At 55.1% G+C, this 25,061-nt stretch overlaps 1 protein-coding gene across 1 annotated transcript in view; it reads left to right on the forward strand.

Moving 5' to 3' along the window:
- The first annotated feature begins 5,322 nt into the window (after positions 1–5,322).
- LOC131380672 (voltage-dependent T-type calcium channel subunit alpha-1I-like) overlaps positions 5,323–25,061 on the forward strand; it is a 99,127-nt gene continuing 79,388 nt past the window's right edge. The window contains exons 1-5 of the mRNA XM_058431135.1: positions 5,323–5,373; positions 5,492–5,567; positions 9,858–9,952; positions 10,042–10,584; positions 23,100–23,355. Of these exons, the coding sequence (XP_058287118.1) occupies positions 5,323–5,373; positions 5,492–5,567; positions 9,858–9,952; positions 10,042–10,584; positions 23,100–23,355 (1,021 nt within the window). The remainder of the gene's footprint in view (positions 5,374–5,491; positions 5,568–9,857; positions 9,953–10,041; positions 10,585–23,099; positions 23,356–25,061) is intronic.

A 25,061-nucleotide genomic window follows, 5' to 3' on the forward strand; every position in this document is an offset into this window, starting at 1 on the left:
GTTGGCTCAGGAAGTTTATTCTGTAGGTTTTGTAGGTTTATGACCCGCCGTTGGGTAGCAAAAGGCCCTGAATGCCGACTCAGGAGGTCGGGGTGCAGGGAGCTGAATCAGGGGTGCTGATGATGTCGGAGGAGCTCCTTGTGGGTCTGGAGATAATTTTCCTATAAAATTCCCTCTCTCCTTTGTTTCCAAGACCCTTGACCACACTTGCACCTTCCCCTACCACCTCCCCCTCCACAGTTAACAATAACATACATGTGTCTGTGTGTACTCGACAGGGAATGCGAACGTATTTGCGTGAATCTGTACCTTGGTGTAAGAGTGTATTTAATACAAGTAGTATCTGGGTGTACGTGTGAGGGTGTTTGTGGGATTTGTGGGTCTGTGTGAACGTGTCAGTCTCTGTGTCTGTGTGTGTGTGCACATGTGGGGCTGCGAGTGTCTCCGTGGATTTCTTCTCCTTTAGGGGAGGGCAGCTCTGTGCCTGGGAAGTGAATGCTCTGGGTTAAGCATCGAAGACCACCCTCCCCACCAGTTTTCTCTGGAGGGTCAAGATGCAGGGGGATCCCTAGACTCAGGGATCCAGAGATTATTTGCCGATGGTATTCACTCCCTCCTTTGTTTCCAAGACCCTTGACCACCCCTCCACCTGCCCCAACAGGTTCGAGTGCATGCATGTGCACACATACATACACACACACACACACACACACTTCCACTTCTTCCGTGGTCTGCAAGCCTTGGCTCTTGTTTTTTCTCCCTTCACACCCCACTCTCCCCTCTCCAGCCCCTTGTCATGGGTCCTCAGCCCCACTACCCCAGGCCTTCATTCCCTTCTCCTGGGGGAGTGTCTGGCCTGGCAGCCACAGGAGACTGGCGTGGTTCATCTTATACTTACCTGCTGTGTGACCTTGGGCGAGCATCGCCCCCTTCCACTTGATTTCCTGGCTTCAGAAAGGGGCTCTTTGGACCATGTTATTTGTAAGCTCAGAGCCCAACCCCATGGTCAGCTCCTGGCACTGACTCCCTGGTGGGGAGAACTGTGGGCTAGGTTAGGATGTGTGCCAATGGCTGCAGGAGAGCACAGGCAGCACCCTGTGGGCATGGAGAGGGAGAGGAGGCAGGGGCTCTGAGTGTGTGTGGAGGGGAGGGGAGGCGAGGGTGGGAGGAAGAACACAGGAGCTGCTGGACCAGAACAGAAGAACCCCTTGCCTGTATATTTAGCTCATCGAGGAATATAAACAGAAACCTGGAGCTGGCTCAATGCTCCCCCCGAAGTGTGAGTCATCACTGCTGCTGCAGCTAAAGTTAGGCTCCAATCACAGGCTCCCTTCTCCTCTCACTCCTCTTCATCCTTCTCGGTCCCCTTATTGCCTCCTTATCTCTTTATCTCTTTCTCCTCATCTCTCCCCTCTCCTCTCCCATCTTTCTCCCCCAGTTTTTCACCTCTTTGATGCTCTAAACTCATCCCCTCCCCATCAGTCAATTCCCTCCTCTTCCCTCTCCTTTGATTTTTTCCTATCTTCCTCCTCTCTTTCTTTTCCCTCTGTCTCTAGTACCGACAATGTCTTTCCCCCTTCTTGAGTGCATTTGGGAAAGGATCTATTTGTGCTTGTGTTTGTGTGAGTGTGAACTTAATAATAATAACATGATGTGTCTGTGTGTACTTGAGAGGGAGTGTGAACGTATTTGTGTGATTTTGTATCTTGGTGTGAGAGTGTATTTAACAAAAGTGGTATCTGTTTGGGTGTACACGTGAGGGTGTTTGTGGGTCTGTGTGAATGTGTCAGTGTGTGTATCTGTGTGTGCACACGTGGGAGTGTGAGATTTTGTGTCAGTGTCTCCATGGGTTTATTCTCCCTTGGGGGGAGGGCAGCTGCATGCCTGGGAAGTGAATGCTCTGAGTTAAACATCACAGACCACCCCCAAGTTTGCTCTGGGGGGTCCGGGTGCAAGGGGACCCCCAGACCTCTGCAGGCTGACATTGAGGTGGTCGCAGGCTCTGGGTTTATCTGGACCTAGCTGGGCAAGGGGAGTGGGCTGGGCATGGGCTTGGCTTTCAGGCCCTGCCCTGTAACTTTCTGCTGTGTGACCTTGGGCCAGTTTCTTGGTTTCTCTGGTTCCTGCTCTGCATGTGCCAGAGGTGTGTGATGAACCTGCTCCCCTCTGCAGGCTGGGGCCTGGTGGAGGCAGTCAGGGAATTCACAGGCATTGGGGAGTAGTGAGGACACGCTAGTCACCGGATATCCTGAGGACTCTTGTTCAAGTCTATGCCTCATAGGGGTTGGCTCATCTGCTTCCCAGATGTCTATTTATAATTTATGCCGACTTTCAAATAGAATTGGAGGCTGGGCCCCCCACTGGAAGGGCCCCCCCCATCTGAATCCGTGGATGGCCACGCCCATGTTCAGGGCACATCTTCAAAGGCACTCCTTGCAGGGAGCTCCCCCTCGGAGAGTGTGCATCTGCCTCCTCCATCCCTCCCTAACATCCCCCACCGTGGCCTGCGTCTGCCCTCCACGAAGGGATTCCTGGAAAGGTTTTATGAAAGGGAGAGAGTGTGTGAGAGATGAGAGATGGACGGGAGGAGCTGAGAGAGGCGCCTGGTGGCTGGCAGGACAGCTGGAGCCCCAGGCTCTGCTCAGCCAGCCTGGAGAAATATCTGGGTCCTCAGCTGGGTAGGTGGGTGCAGGTGTCAGGGCCCTTTGTTTCAGGAACCAAGGAACCTGCACAGCCTTTTTGCTCCAGAATGACAGCTTTCTCCCAGTCTATTCTATATAGCAATGAGGGCAAGCTTTTTAGTTTTTTTTTTCTTTTTTTAGAGATGGGGTCTCACTCTGTTGATAGCCTTTTCTACCCCCATAAGACCACAGCCGAACTGAGGGCAGCGCTGCTGAATATTCTCCAAAACCCACATCTGGCGAAGGCATAGAACTGCCTCAGCTGGCGAAATGGACTGAATAATCCTTTCCAGGAGGTTCTGGTTTTAACAATGATCAAAACCTTGCAAGAAAGCACTGTAGCACTGACGGTGGAATTCAAGTGCCCTGGGAGGCTAAGGCTGCCTCTTCTGCCTCTGGGCAAAGCTTGCCTGCTCCCTCAAATGCCCATCCTAAGCCATCAAGGCTTGAAAGACCACAGGGCAGGGCCCAGGCTTACAGTAATGACCTGGTCAACTACAGCGCCTCCAGCCTGAGACCCACTCCCACCGCACAGGCCTCATTGTCTGTCCTTGATGGCGACATTGAGGGTGTTTGCCTGGAAGCCTGACTGCCCGGGTGCCGGGACTTTGTCCAGCTGAGGATAAAAAGGATAGTTGCCTGCTCTATTATTCTATCTCCAAGCAGTAGGAGCGGCAGAAAGGAAGAGTGTGAGGGCACACATGCGTGAGAGATGTACATACACACACAGCAGGGAGACGGGAGAGCAAGAGACAGACAGGAAGTTAGGGAGATAGAGAGACAGAGGGGCATGGAGAGAGCCAGAGAAAGGGTAAGACAGAGAAACAGCCAAGGAGGAAGGGAGCCAGGCAAGGGAAACAGGAAGCAGGAGAGAGATGCCCAAAGAGACAGAGACAGAGGCGGACAGAAGCCAGCAGGGGCAGAGGGTCCCCACCCCCTGCACCCCAAGGCGATTTCTCCTGTTTTCGTCGTCTACTCTCCTCTCTGGCTCCGTTGCTCCTAAGCTGGGCTTTCCGGTCCCTCCTCCACCTCTTCCCCCAGTGTCATTTTCTTTTCTTTCTTTTTTTTTTGAGATAGAGTCTTGCTCTGTCACCCAGGCTAGAGTGCAATGGCACAATCTCAGCTCACTGCAACCTAGGTTGCCGCCTCCCGGGTTCAAGAGATTCTCCTGCCTCAGCCTCCTGAGTAGCTGGGATTACAGGCACCTGCCACCCTGCCTGGCTAATTTTTGTATTTTTAGTAGAGACAGGGTTTCACCAAGCTGGCCAGGCTGGTCTTGAACTCCTGACCTCAGATGATCCACCTGCCTCAGCCTCCCAAAGTGCTGGGATTACGGGGGTGAGCCACTGCGCCCAGACCCCCATGTCTTTTTTAACCTGATGCTCTCCGGGCCTTTGCTCCTGCTGTCCCTTGGCCTGAGATGCCCTTCCTCCAATACTCGGCCAGGAAAACTCAGATCTGCCCACTGCCTGTTGTCCCTTCCAGGCCTTCACTGTCTCTCCCTTTGTGAACCCTTCTTTGGCCCTCCTGGTCTGACCCCAGAAAATATCGTTTCCTCCTGGGGGCTCCCAGCTCCTTTCTTCCAAGCTTAAATCCAGGTTGTCTAGATGTGGCTTCTCCCCACAGGGCTGGGGTTCATCTGTTTCTGTATACCTGACACATGGCACTTAGTAGGTGGTCAATAAACATCACTGAGTGATGGCCTGGCATGTAACTGTTGTCACACCAGCTCTCTTGAACTCAATTTCTTTTCTTTTTTCCTTTTTTGACATGGAGTCTCGCTCTATTGCCCAGGCTGGAGTACAGTGGTGGGATCTTGGCTCACTGCAAACTCCGCCTCCCGGGTTCAAGCAATTCTCCTGCCTCAGCCTCCCCAGTAGCTAGGATTACAGGTGCACGCTGCCACGCCTGGCTAATTTCTGTATTGTTAGTAGAGACTGGATTCTCTGAGCCCCATCCAGGAAGCTCCTCAGGCATCAGCTACCTGTTTTGGTTGAGAGTCAGGGAGCTCCCACCTGGCAGGAACTTGAGGTTCCTGGGGTCTTTCCCCAGCTATGCTCTGCCACCACTCCAGGCTTTTGTCCTGGGCAGATAGACCATTCTCTCTCTCTCTCTCTGTCTCACACACACACACACACACACGCGCACACACACGCACACACATGCACTCTGGCATAGAATCCTGTTTATGCTGCTCATTGGCTATGTGACTCTGGGCAATTTACTTAATTTCTCCGGATTCTGGTTCTCCCGAGTGTAAGTGAAGCTGCATGATCCCTGTCACCTAGGACTGCTGGGGGTTAATGGATGAAGTGGACACCTGCAGCCGGGCCCAGGGGCTCCCTGCTCCTTCGCTAGATAAGCCAGCTCCACCCCCACACTTCCTGCCCAGATTCCCAGGGATGCAGCAATCTTGGGGGGCTGCCAGTGTTCTCCTGGACCCCTCTGGCTTTGACCTTTTGCTTCTGCTGGCTTAGTGCAGTTGGGGATGGACTGGGTGACATGCCCAGGGCTGTTCTTGTTCATGTCAGCACTGAGGGGGAGCTCGGCTCCTTTCTTGATATCCACACACTGAGTACCCCTGTGGGTCCAGCAGATGTTCCTGGGGACTTGGCAGGGGAGGGACACTGACACTGCAGCCATGCAAACCACTTCAAATCGAAGTCCCCCCACTACTGGGGGATCCCCCCAGGTGCGTCCCCGTCTGCGTGTCCCTGGTCTCCTCCATCTTGCAATCTCTTCTCTCCTTTCCCTTCCCTCTCCACTCTTTTCTCTCTGGACCTTCTGGTTCTTCTCTCTTTATGTGGCAGAACAATCCAGCCACTACCTTCCAGACTGGGCTCTGGGTCCATCTTGGCCTCTTCAAACCCATCAAAGTGCCCACAGGTGCTGGGGTTCAGCCTGCCCCATCACATATGGGAAGCCCAGCGTCTGGCCCATCCTCCCAAGGGTCTCATTCCAAATCTCCTCCCTGTTTCACCCACAGTCAGCACTTCCAGAATTTTCCATCTCGTAATGTCCTCCAGCCATGGCACAGGCCTGGTACGCAGAGGTGATTAACAGATGCTTTTGGACTGTTGAAGCTTGCATTCTGCCATTGCTTTTCTCCTATCATGGTGGACTGCTCCCAGGCCAGGGACATTTGGGGCCCAGTGCTCCTGTCTCGGCCTGGTTCTTAGGTGTTCAGGCCTCATCACTGCTTGCAGTGTGATTGGGATTCTGGGGCCTGAGCAGGGCTGGTGAGAGAGGCCCCTCTCCATGTCCCAGAGGAATGTGCTCCACTGTGGGGTGGCCCATGGAGGGAGGGTAAGTCAGGCCAGTTCCCTTCCTCCTTTAGTAGGTGGAGCCACTCTGTCAGTTTGGAATCCTGGAAACCTGGAATCTTAGAGCTTTTGAGTCTTAGAATGTAGGATCCTAGTTAAGAGCACAGACCCCCTGAATTGGAATCCCAGCTCTGCCATTTATTAGCTGTGTGACCTTGAGCAAGTTACCTAACCTCTCTGTGCCAATGTTTTCTCACCTGTAAAATGGTAGCAATGATTTTACAAGACTTTTTTCTTTTCTTTTCTTTTTCTTTCTTTCTTTCTTTTTTTTTTTTTTTTTAGATGGAGTCTCGTTCTGTCATCCAGAGTGCTGGAGTGCAGTGGCACGATCTCGGCTCACTGCAACCTCTGCCTCCTGGGTTCAAGTGATTCTCCTGCCTCAGCCTCCTGAGTAGCTGGGACTACAGGTGCATGCCACAATGCCTGGCTAGTTTTTGTATTTTTTGGTAGAGATGCGGTTTCGCCATGTTGGCCAGGCTGGTCTTGAACTCCTGACCTCAAGTGATCCACCCACCTGGGCCTTCCAAAGTGCTGGGGTTACAGGTGTGAGCCACCACACCTGGCCTGATTTTACAAGATTATGGTAAGAATTAAGGGGGTTAATTTTTGTCAAGTGCTTAGACCAGGGCCTGGCACAGATAAAGGATCTGCGAGCATTTGAGAAACAAATCAGTGTGAATTCTGAGCATACTGGAATCTTTGTCCCTGTGCTATTAAGATCTTTAGGCCTGGAAGGGACCTCATTTCATGTCATAGGGCAGGAATTCTGCCCCAGTTTCCTTCAGCCCCGCTTGTTTATTTGTCCCCATGGACAGATGATCCCTTTCTGTCCAGCCATTACAATTGCAAGAAAGTTCTAGGGGGTGGAGGTGAGCCTGGGCCCAGCAGCTGCTGCAGCAGCGAGGAAGAGCCTGGCTGGGCTTTGTCCCTGGAAGAGCACAGGGGATTCCGGGTCTAGGGAGCTGGTAGGGAGCCTGGTTCATTTGTCAGGTGGGTGCATTAGGGGGCTCCAGGCTGGGGTCTACCTCGTCCACCCTCTGGTAGTGGCCTGACAGCCCTACTCTCAGGGCATGGTAGGACCAACAAATATGTGTGGCTGATGCAGCCTTCTGCAATTACCAGGCACAACATAAATAGCAGTAATGAATGGATGAAGCTCCTGCAGTCAGCAAGGGCCCTCAGGAGGGACCTCCCCAGTCTTGCTTCTTGCTGAGACATGGAGTGGTACTCTCAGCCCCAGTAGGCTTCAGGGTCATCCCTCATATCCACATAACCCACTCCCTATCCTGGGTGGATAATGGGGTGGGCAGAATAGTGACAGAGTGGACAACTAAGTTTTTTTTTTGAGATGGAGCCTCGCTCTGTCACCCAGGCTGGAGTGCAGTGGCATGATCTCAGCTCACTGCAACCTCCGCCTCCTAGGTTCAAGCGATTTTCCTGCCTCAGCCTCCCGAGTAGCTGGCACTACAGGCGTTTGCCACCATGCCCGTCTAATTTTTGTATTTTTAGTAGAGACAGGGCTTCACCATGTTCGCCAGGCTGGTCTTGAACTCCTGACCTCAGATGATCCACCCACCTCAGCCTCCCAAAGTGCTGGGATTACAAGTGTGAGCCACCATGCCTGGTCTAGGGTTTTAGTTGAAACATAAAGCATGGGCCAGGCATGGTGGCTCACGTCTGTAATCCTAACACTTTGGGAGGCTGAGGTGGGCAGATCGCTCGAGCCCAGGAGTTCGAGACCAGCCTGAGCAACATGATGAAACCCCGCTCTACAAAAAAGTACAAAAAATTAGCTAGGTGTGGTGATGTGTGCCTGTGTTCCCAGCTACTTGGGAGGTTGAGGTGGGAGGATCACTGGAGCCTGGGAAGTCAAGGCTGCAATGAGCCAAGATTGAGCCACTACACTCCAGCCTGGGCAACAGAGTGAGATCTTGTCTCAAAAAAAAAGAAAGAAAGAAAGAAAAAAGAAACATAAAGTTAGACATAAAACAGGACTTTCTGCTAGTATAGATGCTTGAAGGAGGCTGAGGTGGGAGTGTTAGTCCTGTCAAGACAAGGAAGGGACCCGGATCATGACGGGTAGCAGTTTTCCGCTCAAATCTATAAAAGAGCTTTGAATAATCAGAAATACCCAGAGAGCAGAGGAGCTGCCCCAGGAGGTGGTGAGATCCATGTCACCTCAGGTGTACAAGCAGGGACAGGTTGGCCACTTTGGAAGACCCAGACCTGAGAATTCACCGTCTGGTGGCTTCTCAGGGCCCTGTCCAGTCTTCTGAACTTTACTTTATGAAAATTTCCCTGGAGGAGAATGGGAAGGAGTCAGCGATGGTTGGTATTTTTTCCCCAGCTTGCCACCTGATTTCTTTCACCCTCCAGGCCTGCAGCTTTCTAGCTGTGCATTCAGCTGCTCGGAGCATGGAGTGCCTGCCATGCTACCTTGTTCCTGCCTCCATGCATTCTCCCTCCTTGATGCCATTTCTCTACCCACCTTCTCTCTTCTTATCTCAATCCCGTACAAGCTTTCAAGGCTCAGTTCAAGTCTCTTGCCTTTGATGAGGCTTCGCTGAAGACTCCTGATCTGAAGCCCACTCTGATCTGATATAAATCCGTCCCACCTGCAGGGCTGTCTGGCTTGCTGAATTCACACCTGTAAGACACCTCTCAGCCCGTGTGTGCTTAGATGACCTTGCCTTGTAGTCTGGAGACAAAGGCTTGTCTTGTCTCCTTAGACAGATTAAAAGCTAGAAAGGGATGAATATTTATTGGACACCTATTATGTGTCAGACACTGTGCTAAGCCCTTTAAAGATGGTTTGCATCCTGCAAAGTGTGAACCCTTATCCCCATTTCACAGATGAGGCACCTGAGACTCAGAGATGTTAAGGGGCTTTGCTTCCCGTCCTCAGTCAGGAAGCGGCAGAGCTGGGATCAAACCTGAGTGTACCTTTCTCTGAAGCTGTGACTATCTGCCAGCATCTGGTGGGGCCACCGGTGGCCCAGGGCAGCCCTCAGCATCCCCCTGGTGCCCCTCACCACACATTCTCCAAAGAGGTGGAGAGGGTTGCGCTGGGCAGCCCAGTGTGACAACATCTGGGCAGGGGTTGGGAGCACTGGACTCGTACCGGGGGCTGCTGCTTCCCAGCGGAGTAACCTTGGCCAGGCAGCTCATCTCTGGCCTCAGTTTCTTCGTGGGTAAAATGGGGGCAAAAGGGTGGAACTCCAGGTGGTTTCTTAAAGAGGTGCCTAGCACGCAGCAGGTGCTCACTAAATGCTTCCTGAGTTGTGAGGCAGTGAGTAGACCATTTGGCCTGCATTGGGGAGAGTCTTGATGCTTTTAATTTGTTTGGCTGGATGCAAATGAACAAATAAAAGGCGGTTATAACCTTGAATACTCCCTCTCCCCAATCCACAGCCCTTGGGTGAGAGAGGAAGGGAGACAGGCCTGAGGAGCGTGGGATTGGGGGAATCCCATGTGTGACAGGATCTTGGGAAGTGGTGAGACTGAAGCCTTTGCAGCTGGATAGAGGCATCTGTTCCACCTGGGGGCCCTCTGGGAAGCCTTCCTGGAGGAGGTGGCCTTTCAGCCAAGCCTAGAGGGTGGGAAGAAGCAGGGGTGTGAATGAGAAGTAGGGAGGCAGCCTGGGAGGTGGAGTGACCTTTAGAGCTGGGTTCTAGCTCAGCTCTACCGTTTAAGAGCTGGGGTCTTAGGTGGGTGACCCCTCACCGGGAGAGTGGGGTGAACACCCCCGACCTGGATCTCAGTGAGAGGCCAGGGTGGAATGTGGCAGAGCAGGCACCTGGGACATGGGGGTGGTCAGTAATGCCCCCCCCACCTCCTTTTACTCATGACGCAGCCCCCATGCTGAGGGGTCAGGACCCTCCCCCAGGCACGAACCTGGATTTTAAGGAGCTGGCCGCGGGCTGGGGGCTTCCTACCCCCTGGGGAGGGGTGGGAGCTCACCAGCCGCCGCCGTCAGTCTGTCTGTCGCCTCCACGCCTCCCCCCTCCAGCGTCCCGCGCCTGCAGCTTTCCCCGAAGACATTTGGTGTCAGTATAAGGACGGCTTTTCCTCGCACGCGGCGCGGCTCGGTCTCGCCGCCGCCGCACGTACCCGCACCGCCAGGCGCTCGGGCTCCTCCGCAGCCCCCGCCGCGCGCAGACCCCGCGCTTCGAGCCCGGAGCCGGAGGCGCGAGCAGAGCCGAGGCGGGCGAGAGACCGGCCTCAGACCCGCGCTCCCCGCCGCGCTGGTGTCTCCCCGGCACTTGCCCCGCTGCTCTGTCCCCGCAGCACCCGCGCCCCCGCCCCTGCCCGGAGCGCCGCGCTCCCGCCCGCCGCCAGCCCAGAGCCTCGCAGTCCCTCCCGCCCGCCGCCGCCTCCTCCCGCCATGGCCCGGGCCCCCGGGCCCGCCGCCCCCCGCCCGCCGCCCCCCGCGCCCCGGGGGCTCAGCTGATCCTGAATTGGCGGGGGGTCGGCTGGCGGGGCTGGGGGTCCCTCTCGATCGCCGGCTTCGGGTGGGGACGCGTTGTCCCCGCGTCTCTAACCTGGACGACCCCCCGCGGCCGGGCCACGTCCATGCCAAGGTAGGTGGGGGCTGGGTGGGTGGGGGGAAGGAAGGGAGGGCTCCGCTTCGATGCCAGTTTCTTGGCGCGTTGGCTTCTCTCTTCACTGGGGCGTTTATTTATTTATTTGTGGGGACCGATCCTCTCCACCCGCGCGTACCCGTCAGGTGAGCCCCCCATCCCGCGCCTTCGGGGCCATGCCTTGGGAGGAAGGACGGGAAACTTTGACCGGTCTCCTCTCCAAGGCCACGAAAGTTCTCTCGGTGCCAATACTGAAGCCAGCTGAGCCAGCGCTGCAGAAATTTATTCAACAAGTCAGGCTGCCGGCCGGGTCCCGGGCTGTCCGCGGGTCCGGCCGCCCCTCCGCGGCTGCGGCTCTGCGGGCAGCTGGGCCAGAGCTGGTGCCCGTGTCCGGCGGGCTGAGCTGGGAGGGCTGGCCTGGGAGCGCGGCGGCGGGGGGCACTGGATGGGGGAATCCCGGGCAGGGTTTAACTTTCCTGGAGGCGGGGGTGGCGGAGACCCCCTCTTTGGCTGGCACCCCAGCGGGGCGGAGGCCTCGCTGCATGAAGCCAGGCCAGGGTCGGAGCCGGGGCTGTAGGGGTGAAAGGGACCCTCGGCCGGCTGGAGGTGTTATGTAATGAGTGCTCATGATGATTGGGTGCTAATTGCCTACTGGGTGGTGTTGTGGGGGAGCTGTGGGGGACTAGGGGGCTTGGCAGTGGTGGGGAGGCCTCTTTTGGGGGAAGTCATGGTGCCTGGGGGAGGCGGCTGTGGTGGGGCCCAGGCTGAGGCCTCAGTCAGCCCCTCTGCTAGTGTCTTTCTTCCCTGTCAGGGCCCTGGGGGCTCCTGATTTGAGGATGAGATTGGGGTCTGAGAAGACCTCTGAGCTATATTCTCGTCCTGAGGGTCTGTATCCTGGGTCCAGGTGTGTGTGTGTGTTTGTGTGTGTGTGTGTGTGAGAGAGAGAATGAGTGAGCGCTGGAGTGGGCCTGCGTGTCTGGCGTGTGTGGTGTGCCGGGGTCTGATCACCATGCAAGGAGAGTCCTCGTTGGAGCACTCAGATTGGCCCAGGCAGTGGCCAGTTCGCCCTCTGTCTCTCACTGCCTGGAGGATTCACCCCGCAGACGCTGGCACCACCTAGGGGCTAGGATGCTGTGTGAACAGGGGCGTGGGTCTGTGGCCCAGTCCAGGGGAAGGGTTTGGCCCAAGGTGTGGGCCTACCTCCCTGCATCCCGTCCTCAGACCCTGCTGGCACCTGGTCACCTCTTGGATCCGTGGCTCCTCTTAGCCCTAAGGACTCGCTTCCGGAACTCTTGTCCACCCTTCAGGACAAACTTTCTGTTCAGGCTTCAGGATCCAGGGCTGGGCTGGGGACTGGGCTGGGAGTCTAGAGACCTTCCTGTTCCCTTCCTGCCTCCACCGTCAACACAGAAACAGAGGGAGGGGACAGCAGTGGGTGACAGGTCAGGACAGGACAGGGTGACACTGAGCAGGGACCAGGTCTGGGACTGCAGCAGGGGGAGGAAGAGGAAAATGAAAGAGTGTGCCTGGAGGCTGTTGAGTTGGCCTGGCACCAAACCCATGAATCTGCCCACAACCCCAGAGGGCCTGGTCACCACACCGTGCCCTCCACGCTCTCTTCCTAGCTGCGCAGAGCTGCTGTGCCTGCCCCAGGGCTCACAATGGGAGGCTTGGGGGAAGGGGCTGCTGGCCTGGCTGGAGGCCCCTTCCCCTTCCTTTGACCAAAGTTCTCTGCCTGCTTGTTCCGCATTCCTTCCTCCTCATCCTGCATGCCCCTCCGCTCCCCTCGCCCCCATTCCAAGCCCTCTTGAGAAAGCTGGGGCTGAGAGGGCATCTTCCAGGCCCACCAGGGGGCGCCAGGCTGTCCTCTGGTCCCTGCGGCCTCCCCTTGACCTTGAGTGGTCAGGTAGGGGTGGGGGGTGCCGTGAGAACCCCACCCTCTCTCACCCTCTCTCTGCTCCAGACATCTTCCTGAGCCCACAGCCAAGCTGGGAGCAATTTTGGGGACTGCAGCCTCTCTGTGGTTCTGGACCCAGTTCCCCGCCCTGAGCCCACGGGGGTCACCACCTCTGACTCCCCTCCCCCAGTCTCCTTCATCATGCTCCCTCCGTGGCCCTCTCTGCCACTTTCACCCCACACCCCAAGTGTGGCTGCCCTGGGCCTCAGCCCCAAGGAAGGGGCTCTTAGGCCAGTCTGTTTCTGAGCACCACTCTGTCCCTCCCCCATGCTGGCGGGGCTCCCGCCACCCTGCAGTTCCTAGCACTTTCCAAGGTAACCAAACAGGCTCCTATGTGGCTCCTTGATCTGTGGCTGTCTCCACTTCGGCAGCTGACTTCTCTTGATTCCTCAGCCCCGCTGCTTGTGGTGTCAAAAACTGTCTGGAAAGAAGGGATGCTGGGCTGGGCATGGGGTCTAGAGAGACCCCTTTGGGCTGCAGGGAGCGCAGGGCGCTCTCCCCTCCATCCCTTCACCTCTGTAGCCAGCTCTTCCCCTGCTCCCGCTCCTCTTCCTTGTCTGTCCTCCTGTCCCCACTTCTCCTTTCCAACCCCTTCCCTACCTCCTGTTCTTTGCCGCAGAATGTTTTCTTCCCATATGTTCCTAGGACATGCCCCAGCCTTAATGCCCTCAGTCTACTCTTGTGCCCCTGGAGTCCCAGGTCTGGCCTGGGGGCTCAAAGAGCCCAGGGAACTGTGCGTGCCCTGCACACTGGGTGCGTGGTCTGTGGATCTCAGAGCCCAGGGAGCTGTGTGTGCCCTGCACATTGTGGGTGCGTGGTCTGTGGATCTGTGGGAGTGTGAGTGTGCAGGTCTGTGGGTCTGTGGGTCCAGGGATCTATGGAGCTGTGGGTGTATGTGTCTGTGAATCTGTGGATGGTGGATCCATGGGTCCATGGATCTGTGGATCCTGATATCCAGGAAGATGTGGATTGAGTCTGTCCCCCACCGTGGCTGCCAGTCTACAGAGGGAAGAAAACAAATTGGATTTTCTGATTTCCTTTTCTCTCTTTCTCTCTAATATTTATTCTTCACGTACTGTGTTCTGAGGCCTGTTCTGGTCACTGGGGGACACAGCAGTGAACGGGAAGGGAACAGACAAAACCTGCCCTTTTGGAGCTGCTGTGCCTGTGAGAGGATCTGGCCTCCCCTGCCAGGTGCTTTGTGGGGACATGGCCACGGGTCCTGGTTTCCACTCATGCTCTCGGATTGGAGAACCCAGACCGTATTGATAGATGAGGGGTGCAGATCACAGAGGATTTAGCATGGCGTGTTTGGACACCTTTGCAAAAGAGCTGGGTGCTTTTGGGGCTCCTTGAGCAGGAGAGGACGAGAAGGACGTGGTATCTTGAGGGTGGAGGTTCTGTGGAGGCCGTGGGCTCTTCAGGGCCAGGTTCAGTGCAGACCTGGCCATGCCCCCCAGAACTTTTCCCTTCATCTCTGAGGTCTGCCTCTGCCCACTGCCCCCTTCTCCTGGACTCTGGCCAGAGCGGTCTGGCTAACGGTGCATGTAGAGGAGCATTAGGGTCTTGCTGCCTGCCCTACCCTGTTGAGCAGCGGGGGCTGCATCCGGCCCTCTGTTGTTCTAGGGTCTTAGGCCCCTTTTGGGAGGGGCCTAATCTCTGTCCCAGCTAGGGTAGAGATGAGCAAGTCCATAACCATGGCAAGAGGATCAGGTCACCTAGCATCACAGGAGCACCCGCTTCTTATAAAACTGGGATCATACCTTCCACCTGAAAGGATTTTTGTGCGGCTCAGACGTGTTTCTGCAGCACCTAGCATGGGGCCTCGTACAAGGAAGCTGTCTTTTCTTTCATGAAGTTGCTTTCCAAATGTTTTTCCCTATTTGCTATCTGGTTTTCACAGCAGAAAAGGCATCGTCTTCTGCATTTTATACAAAAGGAAATGAAGCTTGGGGAGACCATGGGATGTGGGGAGGGCAGAGCTAGTCCTTGAGTCCTGGGACTCCTGATCCAGTGCTCTTCCTGCTGGCCACCCCTCCCTCCCATCAGGGGCCATGTTCACCCTGATTTGCTAGCTGAAGTAAGACCCAAGGCCCTAATTACTGCAGAATGAGTAAAAACTGATCAGCAGAAGCGCCTGCTGGGAGATGTTCAAACACACTGATGGAGGTTCCGACACAGCCTTGCTTGCCGCACTTGTCATAAGGCCGAGAGCTGGCTGAAAACAAACAAATGGCAATGCCTGGTGACAGACACGTGGGCAGGTGCAGGGGGTGGGGGGGGGGGCGGGTAGGCTGCTACCTCTTGTCCACAGTCTGGCCTGGACAACCCTTTAACTGGTGACCTGGAGCTGGACTGCCCAGATCCAAACCCCAGCTCTTTTACTAAGTAGCTTTTGACCTTGGGAAGATCCTTTAACCTTTCAGTGCCTCAGTTTCCTCACCTATAAGGTGGACAGAGCAAAAGCACTTCTCAAAAGCTTACTCTGTGCCTGGCATATAGTAAGTATTCACAGATAATGTCGGCTTTGATTCTCGTTGGCCATCACGGGAGGAGTTGCTGACTGAACCCACTCAATAGGCTACAGAACCGGGAGGGCTAGCTGTTCATTTCTGTGACAGGTCTGAGGTGAATGACTATAAGATGTGGGCAGGCTCAGCTGACCAGATCAGAGCAAGTTTTGTGACAGGTCATGCAATCGGGCGGGGGGCCGCACTTCAGCCTTTCGTCTTTAGGCTGAGGAGCTCTGGCTTGGCTCAGCTTCTCTGAAGAAGATCTGAGGGGATCAGGGGACCACATGCCCCACAGGTGTTGCAGTAGGACTGGGTTGCCAGCTGGGCCCTGAGGCTCCCAGTTTGCATCAGGAAAGGCCAGAATCAGGCAGGTAACCTGTCTGTTGTGCTCTGGGTGGCTTGGGGCAAATCCAGTCCTGCCCATGCAGAGGAAAGGGCACAGACTTGAGTGAGCGTGACTGCGGAGGGGGTCCCAGGGAGGCATACGATGTGGAAATTGTCACCCAAGGAATGGTTGAGGGAGCTGGTGACAAGAGGCCTGGGGCAGATGAGGCTCAGGGGTGGGCGGGCTGTCGTCATGCATCTGCAGGGCTGTCATGCGGAAGAGGGAGCAGATAGAGGGTTCCAGGGGCTCTGGGACGCTGGCTGGAAGATTCTGGAAGGCAGGCTTCCTGCAGTCTCACAAAGGCTTTTCTGCAGATCATCAGATGCAGGCTCTGCATTGGTCTGTATGTGTGAGTGGCTGTTGTGTCTATGTGTGTGTGATTGTGTGTATGTGTCTGTGTATTCTGTGTGTGCATATGTGTCAGTGTAAGTGTATGTGATCTGTGTGATTGTGTGCATATCTATGTGTCTGGGTAAGTGTGTGATTGTATGTGAGTGTGTCTATGTGAGTTATGTGTGTGCCTGTAAACGGGTGTTTTGTGTGTTTATGTGTGAGTGTGTGTAATTGTGTGTATGTATGTCTGTGAGTATATGTCTTTGTGATTGTATGTTATGTGTGTGTGATTGTGTGTGCCTGTATATCTTTGTGTGCATGCATGCCTGTGTGTGTCAGTGTGAGTGTATGTTATGTGAGTGTATCTGTGTGATTGTGTGCATATGTATGTGTCTGTGATTGTGTATGTATGTGTCTGTGAGTGTGTGTGAGTGTGTATGTGTATGTCTGAGTATGTGATTGTGTGTATGGGAGTGTGTGCATCTGCGTGAGTGGGTGCTGGTGTATCTATGTACCGTGTGTGGTTGTGTGTCTGTGTGAGTGTGTGTTATGTGTGTACGTCTGTGTGTACCCATGTGTCGCGTGTGTTTCTGTGGAATGTCACTACATCTATATGTGTGTGATTGTGTTTCTGTGTGTGTTATGTATGTGTGTGTAATCGTGTGTCTGTGTATGTGATTATGTGTCTGTGTGTCTGTATAAGTGCATGCTGGTGTACCCATGTGCCATGTGTGCGATTGTGTGTCTGTGTGTGTCTACATGTGTGTGCATATGTCTGTGTGTGTGTGAGGTTGTGTTTGCAAGTGTGTGTTATGTGTATATGTCTGTGTGTGATTGTGTGTGAGTGTGGTATGGAGCATGTGATTGTAGGTGTGTGAGTGTGACTATGTGATTTTTGTGCTTGTGTGTATGGTGATGGATTAGGTCACCTTCCGGGTCTCATTCTTTTCAGAGATTCCCTGTTTGAAGACCTGGAAACAATGAGAGTTTAAAACCAGACACTGTTTCTGGGACCCCTGGGGTTCAGGAGTCTGGAACTGCATGGCTGAGGATACTAACAAGGATGGGAAACTGTCGAGGGTCTCGCTGTGCACCTGCCTAGTGCTCAGTGGTGCTACCCTAGCTTGTCTGCACAGCAGCCCTGCCATGGTGCGGCCGTCTCCTTGTTTTATAGCCAGGGTAGCTGTGGGCACCTGCCAGGCTGAGTTGTGTGCCAAGGTGGATTGGTGTCTGGACCCGAATACAGGTCTCAGCTTCCACTGCCTGTGCTTTGAAACCCACACTATAGATTCAGGGTGATTGTAGTTAATATTTTGGGCCTCCGAAGTTCTGGGTGATTCTAACATAGTCTGAAATTCCTGGATTCTAGTATTTCCTGAACGAATTTGTTGCTTGTTCTTCTAGTAGTGTGTGGTTGTTGACAAAAGGATAAACAAGTTGCCTCCCTGTATGAAAACACACGTGCACACACATACATACACATGCACACACACACGAGGCGACCAGGGCAGGCCTCAGGTCTTCCTCCACCAGGGCTCTGAGCTCTGAAGACACAGGACATCCTGACACTGCACTCCCAGGGCTCTAGAGTGCTGGCTGGAAGATTCTGGGAGGCAGGTTTCCCCACTGCCTTGGGAAGACTTGGGCATCTTGCTTGGGCATCTTGGCTGGACCAGCAGCTGTATCGCCACTGTCTGATGACTCAGCTTGGGGAGGCCTGGTTCCAGGGCACCATTCCCATCCCAGGTTGGTGCCTGGAATGGTTCAGTGCTTGGGCTCGGGAGTAAGCAGACCAGAACTGGGACACTAACTGCCCGGTATCAGCTGGCTGACTATGGTCATGGCTGTACTTCCCTGTTCCCCTGTCTCCCTCTCCATGAAGTAAGAATAAGAATGGTCTGTATGCCATGGAGTTGTGGTTAAAATGGACACAGTTGATGCATAGAGAGCCTGTTGGCCATTGCTTGATGGGGTCATGGTGGTGATAGTGGTGATAATGGTGATGGTGGTGGTGATGATGGAAGTGATGGTGTTAGTGATGGTGATGTTGGTGATGATGATGGTGTTGGTGATGGTGGTGATGATGGTGTTGGTGATGGTGGTGATGGTGATGATGATGGTGTTGGTGATGGTGATGATGGTGGTGATGATGTTGGTGTTGGTGATGATGGTGATGATGACGGTGTTGGTGATGGATGGTGGTGGTGTTGGTGATGGTGATGATGGTGATGATGACGGTTGGTGATGGTGATGATGGTGATGATGTTGGTGTTGGTGATGATGGTGATGATGACAGTGTTGGTGATGGTGATGATGATGTTGGTGATGGTGGTGATGGTGGTGTTGGTGATGGTGATGATGGTGGTGATGTTGGTGTTGGTGATGATGGTGATGATGATGTTGGTGATGGTGGTGGTGGTGGTGATGATGGTGGTGATGGTGATGATGGTGATGATGATGGTGTTGGTGATGGTGGTGATGGTGTTGGTGATGGTGATGATGGTGATGGTGATGATGACAGTGTTGGTGATGGTGATGGTGGTGGTGATGATGGTGTTGGTGATGGTGTTGGTGTTGGTGATGGGTGATGGTGGTGGTGATGGTGGTGATGGTGATGGCAGAGAATGGGCTGGGGTAGCAGCCCCTGGGGATGACACAGCTGGACCAGTGCATGCTCAGCCATCCACCAGAGTGCCTCCCCATTTACATCATGTTGCTTCTATTTTTTTTTGAGATGGAGTCTTGCTCTGTCACCCAGGCTGGAGTGCACTGGTGCAATTGTGGCTCACTGCAACCTCCGCCTCCTGGGTTCAAGCGATTCTTCTGTCTCAGCCTCCCGAGTAGCTGTGACTACAGGTGTGCGCCATCACGCCTGGCTTATTTTTGTGTTTTTAGTAGAGATGGGGTTTCATCATGTTGGCCAGGCTGGTCTCCAACTCCTGACCTCAGATGATCTACTCGCCTCGGCCTCCCAAAGTGCTGGGATTACAGGCGTGAGATACCACACCCGGCAGCCCATCATGTTGCTTCTTAACAAGAGCCTGCTGAAGCAGGCTGGAGGAGGGCTGAGCTTTATAGAGAAAAACTGAGGCTCTAAGAAGCTGATGGAGTCAGGAATGGGGGTCTGTGTTCCAGACACAGCAGGCTTCTGCTCCTATCCCTGTTCTTGGAGGCCAGCCCAATTGCCACACTGCTGCTTGGTGGGCTACTCAGGGGAAGGAGCATCAGGGTTAGGCCCTGGGAGCACCTAGAAGAAGGGGACACAGGGATGTGGAGGCAGCTCAAACTCTGGCACCTAATGGACCTGAGTTTGAATCCACCAATGCTGTCACCTAAAGCAAGTCCTTTAGTCTCTGTGACTGCGGACAGATTGGAGCCCAGGGAGGCCCAGCTGCCAGTCCCCTCAGGGCTTCCAGCCATGGGCACACAGGCACCTGGGATAGGAGATGGGCCACAGACACAGGAAAGAGAGATTTCTGGACTGGGCTTGGGGGCTTTGGGAATGGGGAGTGGGTCAGAGTAGTGGCCTGGGAAGCTGCTAAGGAACAGGTCAGAGGGAGATGGTCTGGGTGGTCACTGGGAGCAGGTCAGAGGGTGGAGGCTGAGTGGTCACTGGGAGCAGGTCAGAGGGTGGAGGCTGGGTGGTCAGTGGGAGCAGGTCTGAGGGTGGAGGCTGAGTGGTCACTGGGAGCAGGTCCGAGGGTGGAGGCTGGGTGGTCAGTGGGAGCAGGTCCAAGGGTGGAGGCTGGCTGGTCACTGGGAGCAGGTCTGAGGGTGGAGGCTGGGTGGTCAGTGGGAGCAGGTCTGAGGGTGGAGGCTGGGTGGTCACTGGTAACAGGTCTGAGGGTGGAGGCTGGCTGGTCACTGGAACAGGTCAGAGGGTGGAAGCTGGGTGGTCACTGGAAGCAGGTCAGAGGGTGGAGGCTGGGTGGCCGCTAGGAGCAGGTCAGAGGGTGGAGGCTGGGTGGACACTGGGGAGAGAGTTGGGGGTGGTGGCCTTAGGGGTGTGGTTTCTGGGAGTCCACAGTGAGGGGAGAGGTGTGAGCACAAGGGCAGCACAGTGTGGCGGCATTAAACAGGCCAAGAGAAGCAACAATCAAGTCAGTGCAAGCAACGTAGCCCAGAGGCAGGAAGGGGGTAGTTTTGTGCAGTCCCGGAGGCCGGGGGAGCTCTTTCCACCTGTGTGGTTTCAGGAAGGACTTCGGTAATGCTGGGGAGAGGGTTGCAGGTGTGCCACTGTGGTTGATGCAAGACCAGGTGCTTTACCTGGAGAATAAATCTCCATCCACTGCCTTCGCCCTGTCTTCACCAGCAGCCAAGGGCACGCCAGCCCAGCTCCTCCGGGCCCTTCCTGCTCCACCCCTGCCCCTTCATCCACTCTCCCTTCAGCCCCTAGAGAGATGGCTTAGAAACAGACCAGAGCACACCACTCCCCTGCCTAAAACCCACCTGTGGCTTCTGTTGAACTTGGGATAAAACCCACACTCCTCTGTGTTCTCCCCCAGGGCCCTGCCAAACTCTTTGGTTCCATCTGCCTCCCTGCCCGAGGCTCGGCCTCGCTTACGTTCCTTAAATGCACCGAGCGGGCCCCATTCCCCTGGCCTCCGCACGTGCTATTCCTCCTGTGCTCTTTCAGCAGATCAGTCAGGACTGCGGCCTCCCGGTTCTTGGTTTTCACTTAAACATCTCTTCCTTTAGAGAGGGCAAGATGATTGTCTCCACTCCCACCTTTCCCCCATGTTTATTTACTTCCCAGCACTTTTTATTCACTTAGTCAACAAATATTGATTGAGCACCTAGTATGCTCCAGGCACTGGGGATACAGCAGTGAGGGGATACACCTCCCTTACAGGCTTCTCTTAGGCTGGGGAGACAGACACCAAATCATGGAGATACAAAGACATAAATTATGCACCGTGTTTGATGGTGATAAGAGTTGTGGAAAAGCAGAAAGAGAGAAATTAATTGATCGGTGTGTCTCTTTCCTCTGCGGAAGTGTGGGCTGAATGGGGGCTGGTGCTGAGTCTGGCTCGTGCCCCAGCATAGCCCGAAGCCCACACAGTGCCCACACATAGTAGGTGCTCACTGGACAAATGAATGAATCAGTAGGGCCTGGGAGAACAGGGCCTTGGGGGAAGGAGAAGGTGCCCCAGTGAGAGGGAAGAGCGGGAACAGGGCCTAGGACCTGAGGAGGTCCAATCTGGCCAGAGCAAATGGCCAGGGGAGGGAGTGGTGGGCTCCGAGGCTGGCACGGTGGTGGGCAGAGCTGGAGCCACCCTAGGGAGGGTGTGTTTCATCCCAGGAGGTGGACATGTGGCAGGCCAAGGTGCCTCGGAGCTTATGTAAGGCCCGTGGCTGCTTTTCTGGAATCAAGAGCAAAGCCCTGAGCTCAGGAGAAAACTGTCTCCCTGACCAGCCAGGGGAAGTGGCAGGAGGTGCCAACTCCTGCCCGTTGCCCCCAGGAGCCAGAGAAATGTCCAAATGCATCAGCTCCGGGTGGCTTGGTCGACAGCCCAGCAGCAGCTGGGCGGGCACCAGGGATGTGGACCCCATCTCTCAATCCCACGGCCCAGACTGGCCCTGTAGGGGTTCTAGGGTCCCAGGGACCCCAGTGGACAAAGTTTTAGGGACTAGTACCCTTTGGGGTGAGGTGGTGAGGCGCAGGCCCTGGGAGTGGCTGTCCGTCCCATCTTGCCATTGACCGGTTGTGGAGGCTCTCAGCCAGTGAGGGCACCATCAGTTGTCATGAAGCCTGCCTGGGGGTCTGGCGCTGGGATTCTGGCCTCTGAACACCACCTAGTGCTTCACTTGGCTGGGTGCATAGCCTTGACAACCCGCTTTGTTCTCTTGGCCTCAGTTTCTTCACCTGCCAAATGGGCATAATGGTCCTCCTGAGGTGGTTGTGAGCATCAGACAAGGCCAGGGAGTAGAAGTGCCCTGAGTTGGAGTCGGAGCCAGCGAGATGATTTGCATCACCTAGAACAAAATGAAAATGTGGGACCTCTTGATAAGAAATTAAGAATTTCATGTTGGTGACAGCAGAATTCTAAAGCAAGTTCAGCGCCCTTCTGAGCACGGGGCCCTGTGCAGCTGCCTGAACCACAGACCCAGGACGCGGGCTCTGACCGGAATTCTTTTCTTTCTTTTTTTTTTTTTTTGTGACAGAGTCTTGCTCTGTTGCCCAGGCTGGACTGCAGTGGTGTAATCTCGGCTCACTGCAACCTCCACCTCCCGGGTTCAAGTGATTCTCATGCCTCAGCCTCCCGAGTAGCTGGGATTACAGCGTGCGCCACCACGCCCAGCTAATTTTTGTATTTTTAGTACAGATGAGGTCTCACTATGTTGGCCAGGTTGGTCTCAAACTCCTGACCTCAGGTGATCCACCCACTTTGGCCTCCCAAAGTGCTGGGATTACAGGTGTGAGTCACGCGCCTGGCCTTTGACTGGAATTCTATTTCTGCTGTTACTCTGCTACATGTCTGTCCTGTCCCTTCTCTGGGCCTGGGTTTCTTCATCTGTAAGGCAAGGAGGTTGGACTCTAAGATTCCTGGGTTCTCAGCCTTGTAAGGCAGTGGCTGGGGGGGTCCCTGGGTCAAGGGCTCAGCTGCAGGTCTCAGCTCAGGGGTCACTTCCTCAGGGAAGCCAACTGTAATTCCCTCCTGGCTTGCCAGGGTTCCCCCAGTTTCTGATTCTGCAGCACCCCAACTTTGCCTTTGTAACCTGCATTGTCCTGGCAATAATGTCTGTCTTTACAATCACCTCTTTTTTCTTGCAAGTTTTCTTTACCTTTGATAGTGCAATAAATACATAGCTCTAGTCTTGTAAAAAAGTTAACATCCCTTCCTTCCTTCCTTCCTTCCTCCCTCCCTCCCTCCCTCTCTCCTTCCTTCCTTCCTTCCTTCCCTCCTTCTCTCCCTCCCTTCCGTCTTTCTTTTTTGATTGTCTATAATTACTTAAACATTTTTTCTCTTAAATAATGAAAGATTTCAAATACAGAAAATTGCCGATAGACAAAAAAAGAGTTAATATCACAATTATATTCTAAGAAGGCTTTGTTCTCCCCACTATCTTTGTTTGCCAAAACTGAGGCTCAGCCAGGGTGAGCAGACTTTCCCCATGATCACCCAGCTTGGAAGTGGATTCCAAGTTGGGTGCAGCTGGGCCCTCAGCTGTTTCGTAATCCTCATACAAGAGTGAGGGTGAGGGGCCTGTGGGGCTCAGGTGGGGCTGTCAGAGCCGCATCCGTCCACTTATTGGTGGAGAGGCAGGTTGGGGAGCATGTACCAGGCCTGTCCCCACCACGTGCCACCCTCTCTGTCTTCCCCAGGGCTCCCAGCTCAGCGTGGACATGGCTGAGAGTGCCTCCCCGCCCTCCTCATCTGCAGCAGCCCCAGCCGCTGAGCCGGGAGTCACCACGGAGCAGCCCGGACCCCGGAGCCCCCCATCCTCCCCGCCAGGCCTGGAGGAGCCCCTGGATGGAGCTGATCCTCATGTCCCACACCCAGACCTGGCGCCCGTTGCCTTCTTCTGCCTGCGACAGACCACCAGCCCCCGGAACTGGTGTATCAAGATGGTGTGCAACCCATATCCTCCGCAGCCTCGGCTGATCGGGGCCCTGCAGGGGCTGAAGGGTGGGGGGCTGGATTGAGTCCTGTTGCTTGCACACCTTGCTCCGGCTGGGAGACCTGAGGTCTGCGGTGAGGCCACTGGGCCTTGGTGGTGGTGAGCGAGCTCAGAGGGTGGGTCTGGGGAGACCTCAAACGAATGAGGACCTGGTGTTCTGCTGATGTGAAGGTTCTGGAAGTTGCTGGTGGCTGTGGGGTCAGTCCAGTGGCTGGCTGGCTCAGAAAGTCCTTGAGTGTGGGCCCCAGACCTGTACTGGGCTGGGAATGCAGATCACTCAGACTCTGGAGCCACCTGATGGGCCGTGACAATACAGAGGATGGGAGCCGTAATCAGGAATTGTGGGCGTGGGCAGCAGGGCAGCCGATCCCAACACACAGGGCAGGACTCATTCTCCTTGCTGTGCCTCCAAGCAGGCTCTTCCAAGGCCTCCTGCCTCCACTTGCTGCCTCCAGTGGGCTCATGTCCCCCCTGCTTGAGACTGTCATGATTTGCTATGGTCCCGGAGGTGCAGAGCAAAGTCCTAATCCAGCCCATCAGGGCCTGCGTGTCCCACCCAGCCTCACTTCCCACCACTTGGCATCCCCCTGTGCTCTTCTGAGCCTCAGAGTCTTCTCACTGGCTCTTCCCTCTGTCTGGAAAGCTTTTCCCTTCCCCCTGAACCTGGCCAAATCCTTTGCTACATCCTTAAAATCCCAGCTTAAGCATCACCTCCTCAGGGAAGCCCTCTGGGATTCCTCCTCCACTTCATATCTAACTGTCACATCAATTCTGAATCTGACATCTGCCTCCCCTGGGGTACTGTCGGATGACCGGGATGGGGACCTTAGCACCCAGCACAGTGCTTGGCACATCATGGGTGCTCTGGCAGTGTTTGCTGGGTATACTTGGGCAATGCCAGAGCTGACTCCTCAATAAGGAAGGGCGTTGGTTGGGTAGAGAGGGCAGTGGGAGGCAGGAGGAGGTCATGGCAGGAACGAAGCCTGGAGAAGGGAGGAGTTGCAGGCAGTGTTGGAGCCCTGAGGGGCAGAGAGGAGTGAGGTGAGGCTGCCGGTGCGGCGGGAGCCCTGCAGGGCCTTGGGGGCTGCATGAGGGATGGGACTGTGCTCCAAGGGCAGGATTTGAAGCAGGGGCTGGAGAGATCTGTGTTGTGGAAGGACTGTGTGGCACTGGCTTGCAGGGGTAAGTGGGGGCTGGGGACCACTGAGGAGGAGGCTTGGGGACCCAAGCCATGGTGGCCTTGTGGTTTGAGGGGCCCACCAAAAAATGCCCATATGTGGCTTGAGGTTCTGGTGCTTGTGGCCACACAGGGCAGGGTGTGGAGAGCTGGTGGGTCAGGTGCAGGCATGAGTCCTGCCCTGGAATCCAGGGATGCCAGATGCAGGCTGGGATGTTGAGACTGGCTGCAGGACTGCCAGGCTTCCCTTCTGTAGGGGGCTGAGGTGATCATGGGCCCTGGATCCCCCTAACTTTTGGAAACCAGCGGGTCTCTGCTGGAATGGGATGCAGAACTGGGTGTTCCTTGCTGGGTGGGGGCTAAGAGCCTCCCTGCTCCTTCTGGGGGACGGCTCACAGGGTCTCAGGCTTGGTGAGAGGGTCTGCTCGGTAATTAGTTCACCCAGCACTCACTGACATCTGCCCTGGGACACCGAGGACAAAGAGGCAG

Source organism: Hylobates moloch, unplaced genomic scaffold (genome assembly GCF_009828535.3).
Source record: "Hylobates moloch isolate HMO894 unplaced genomic scaffold, HMol_V3 SCAFFOLD_19, whole genome shotgun sequence".
Taxonomy (NCBI): domain Eukaryota; kingdom Metazoa; phylum Chordata; class Mammalia; order Primates; family Hylobatidae; genus Hylobates; species Hylobates moloch.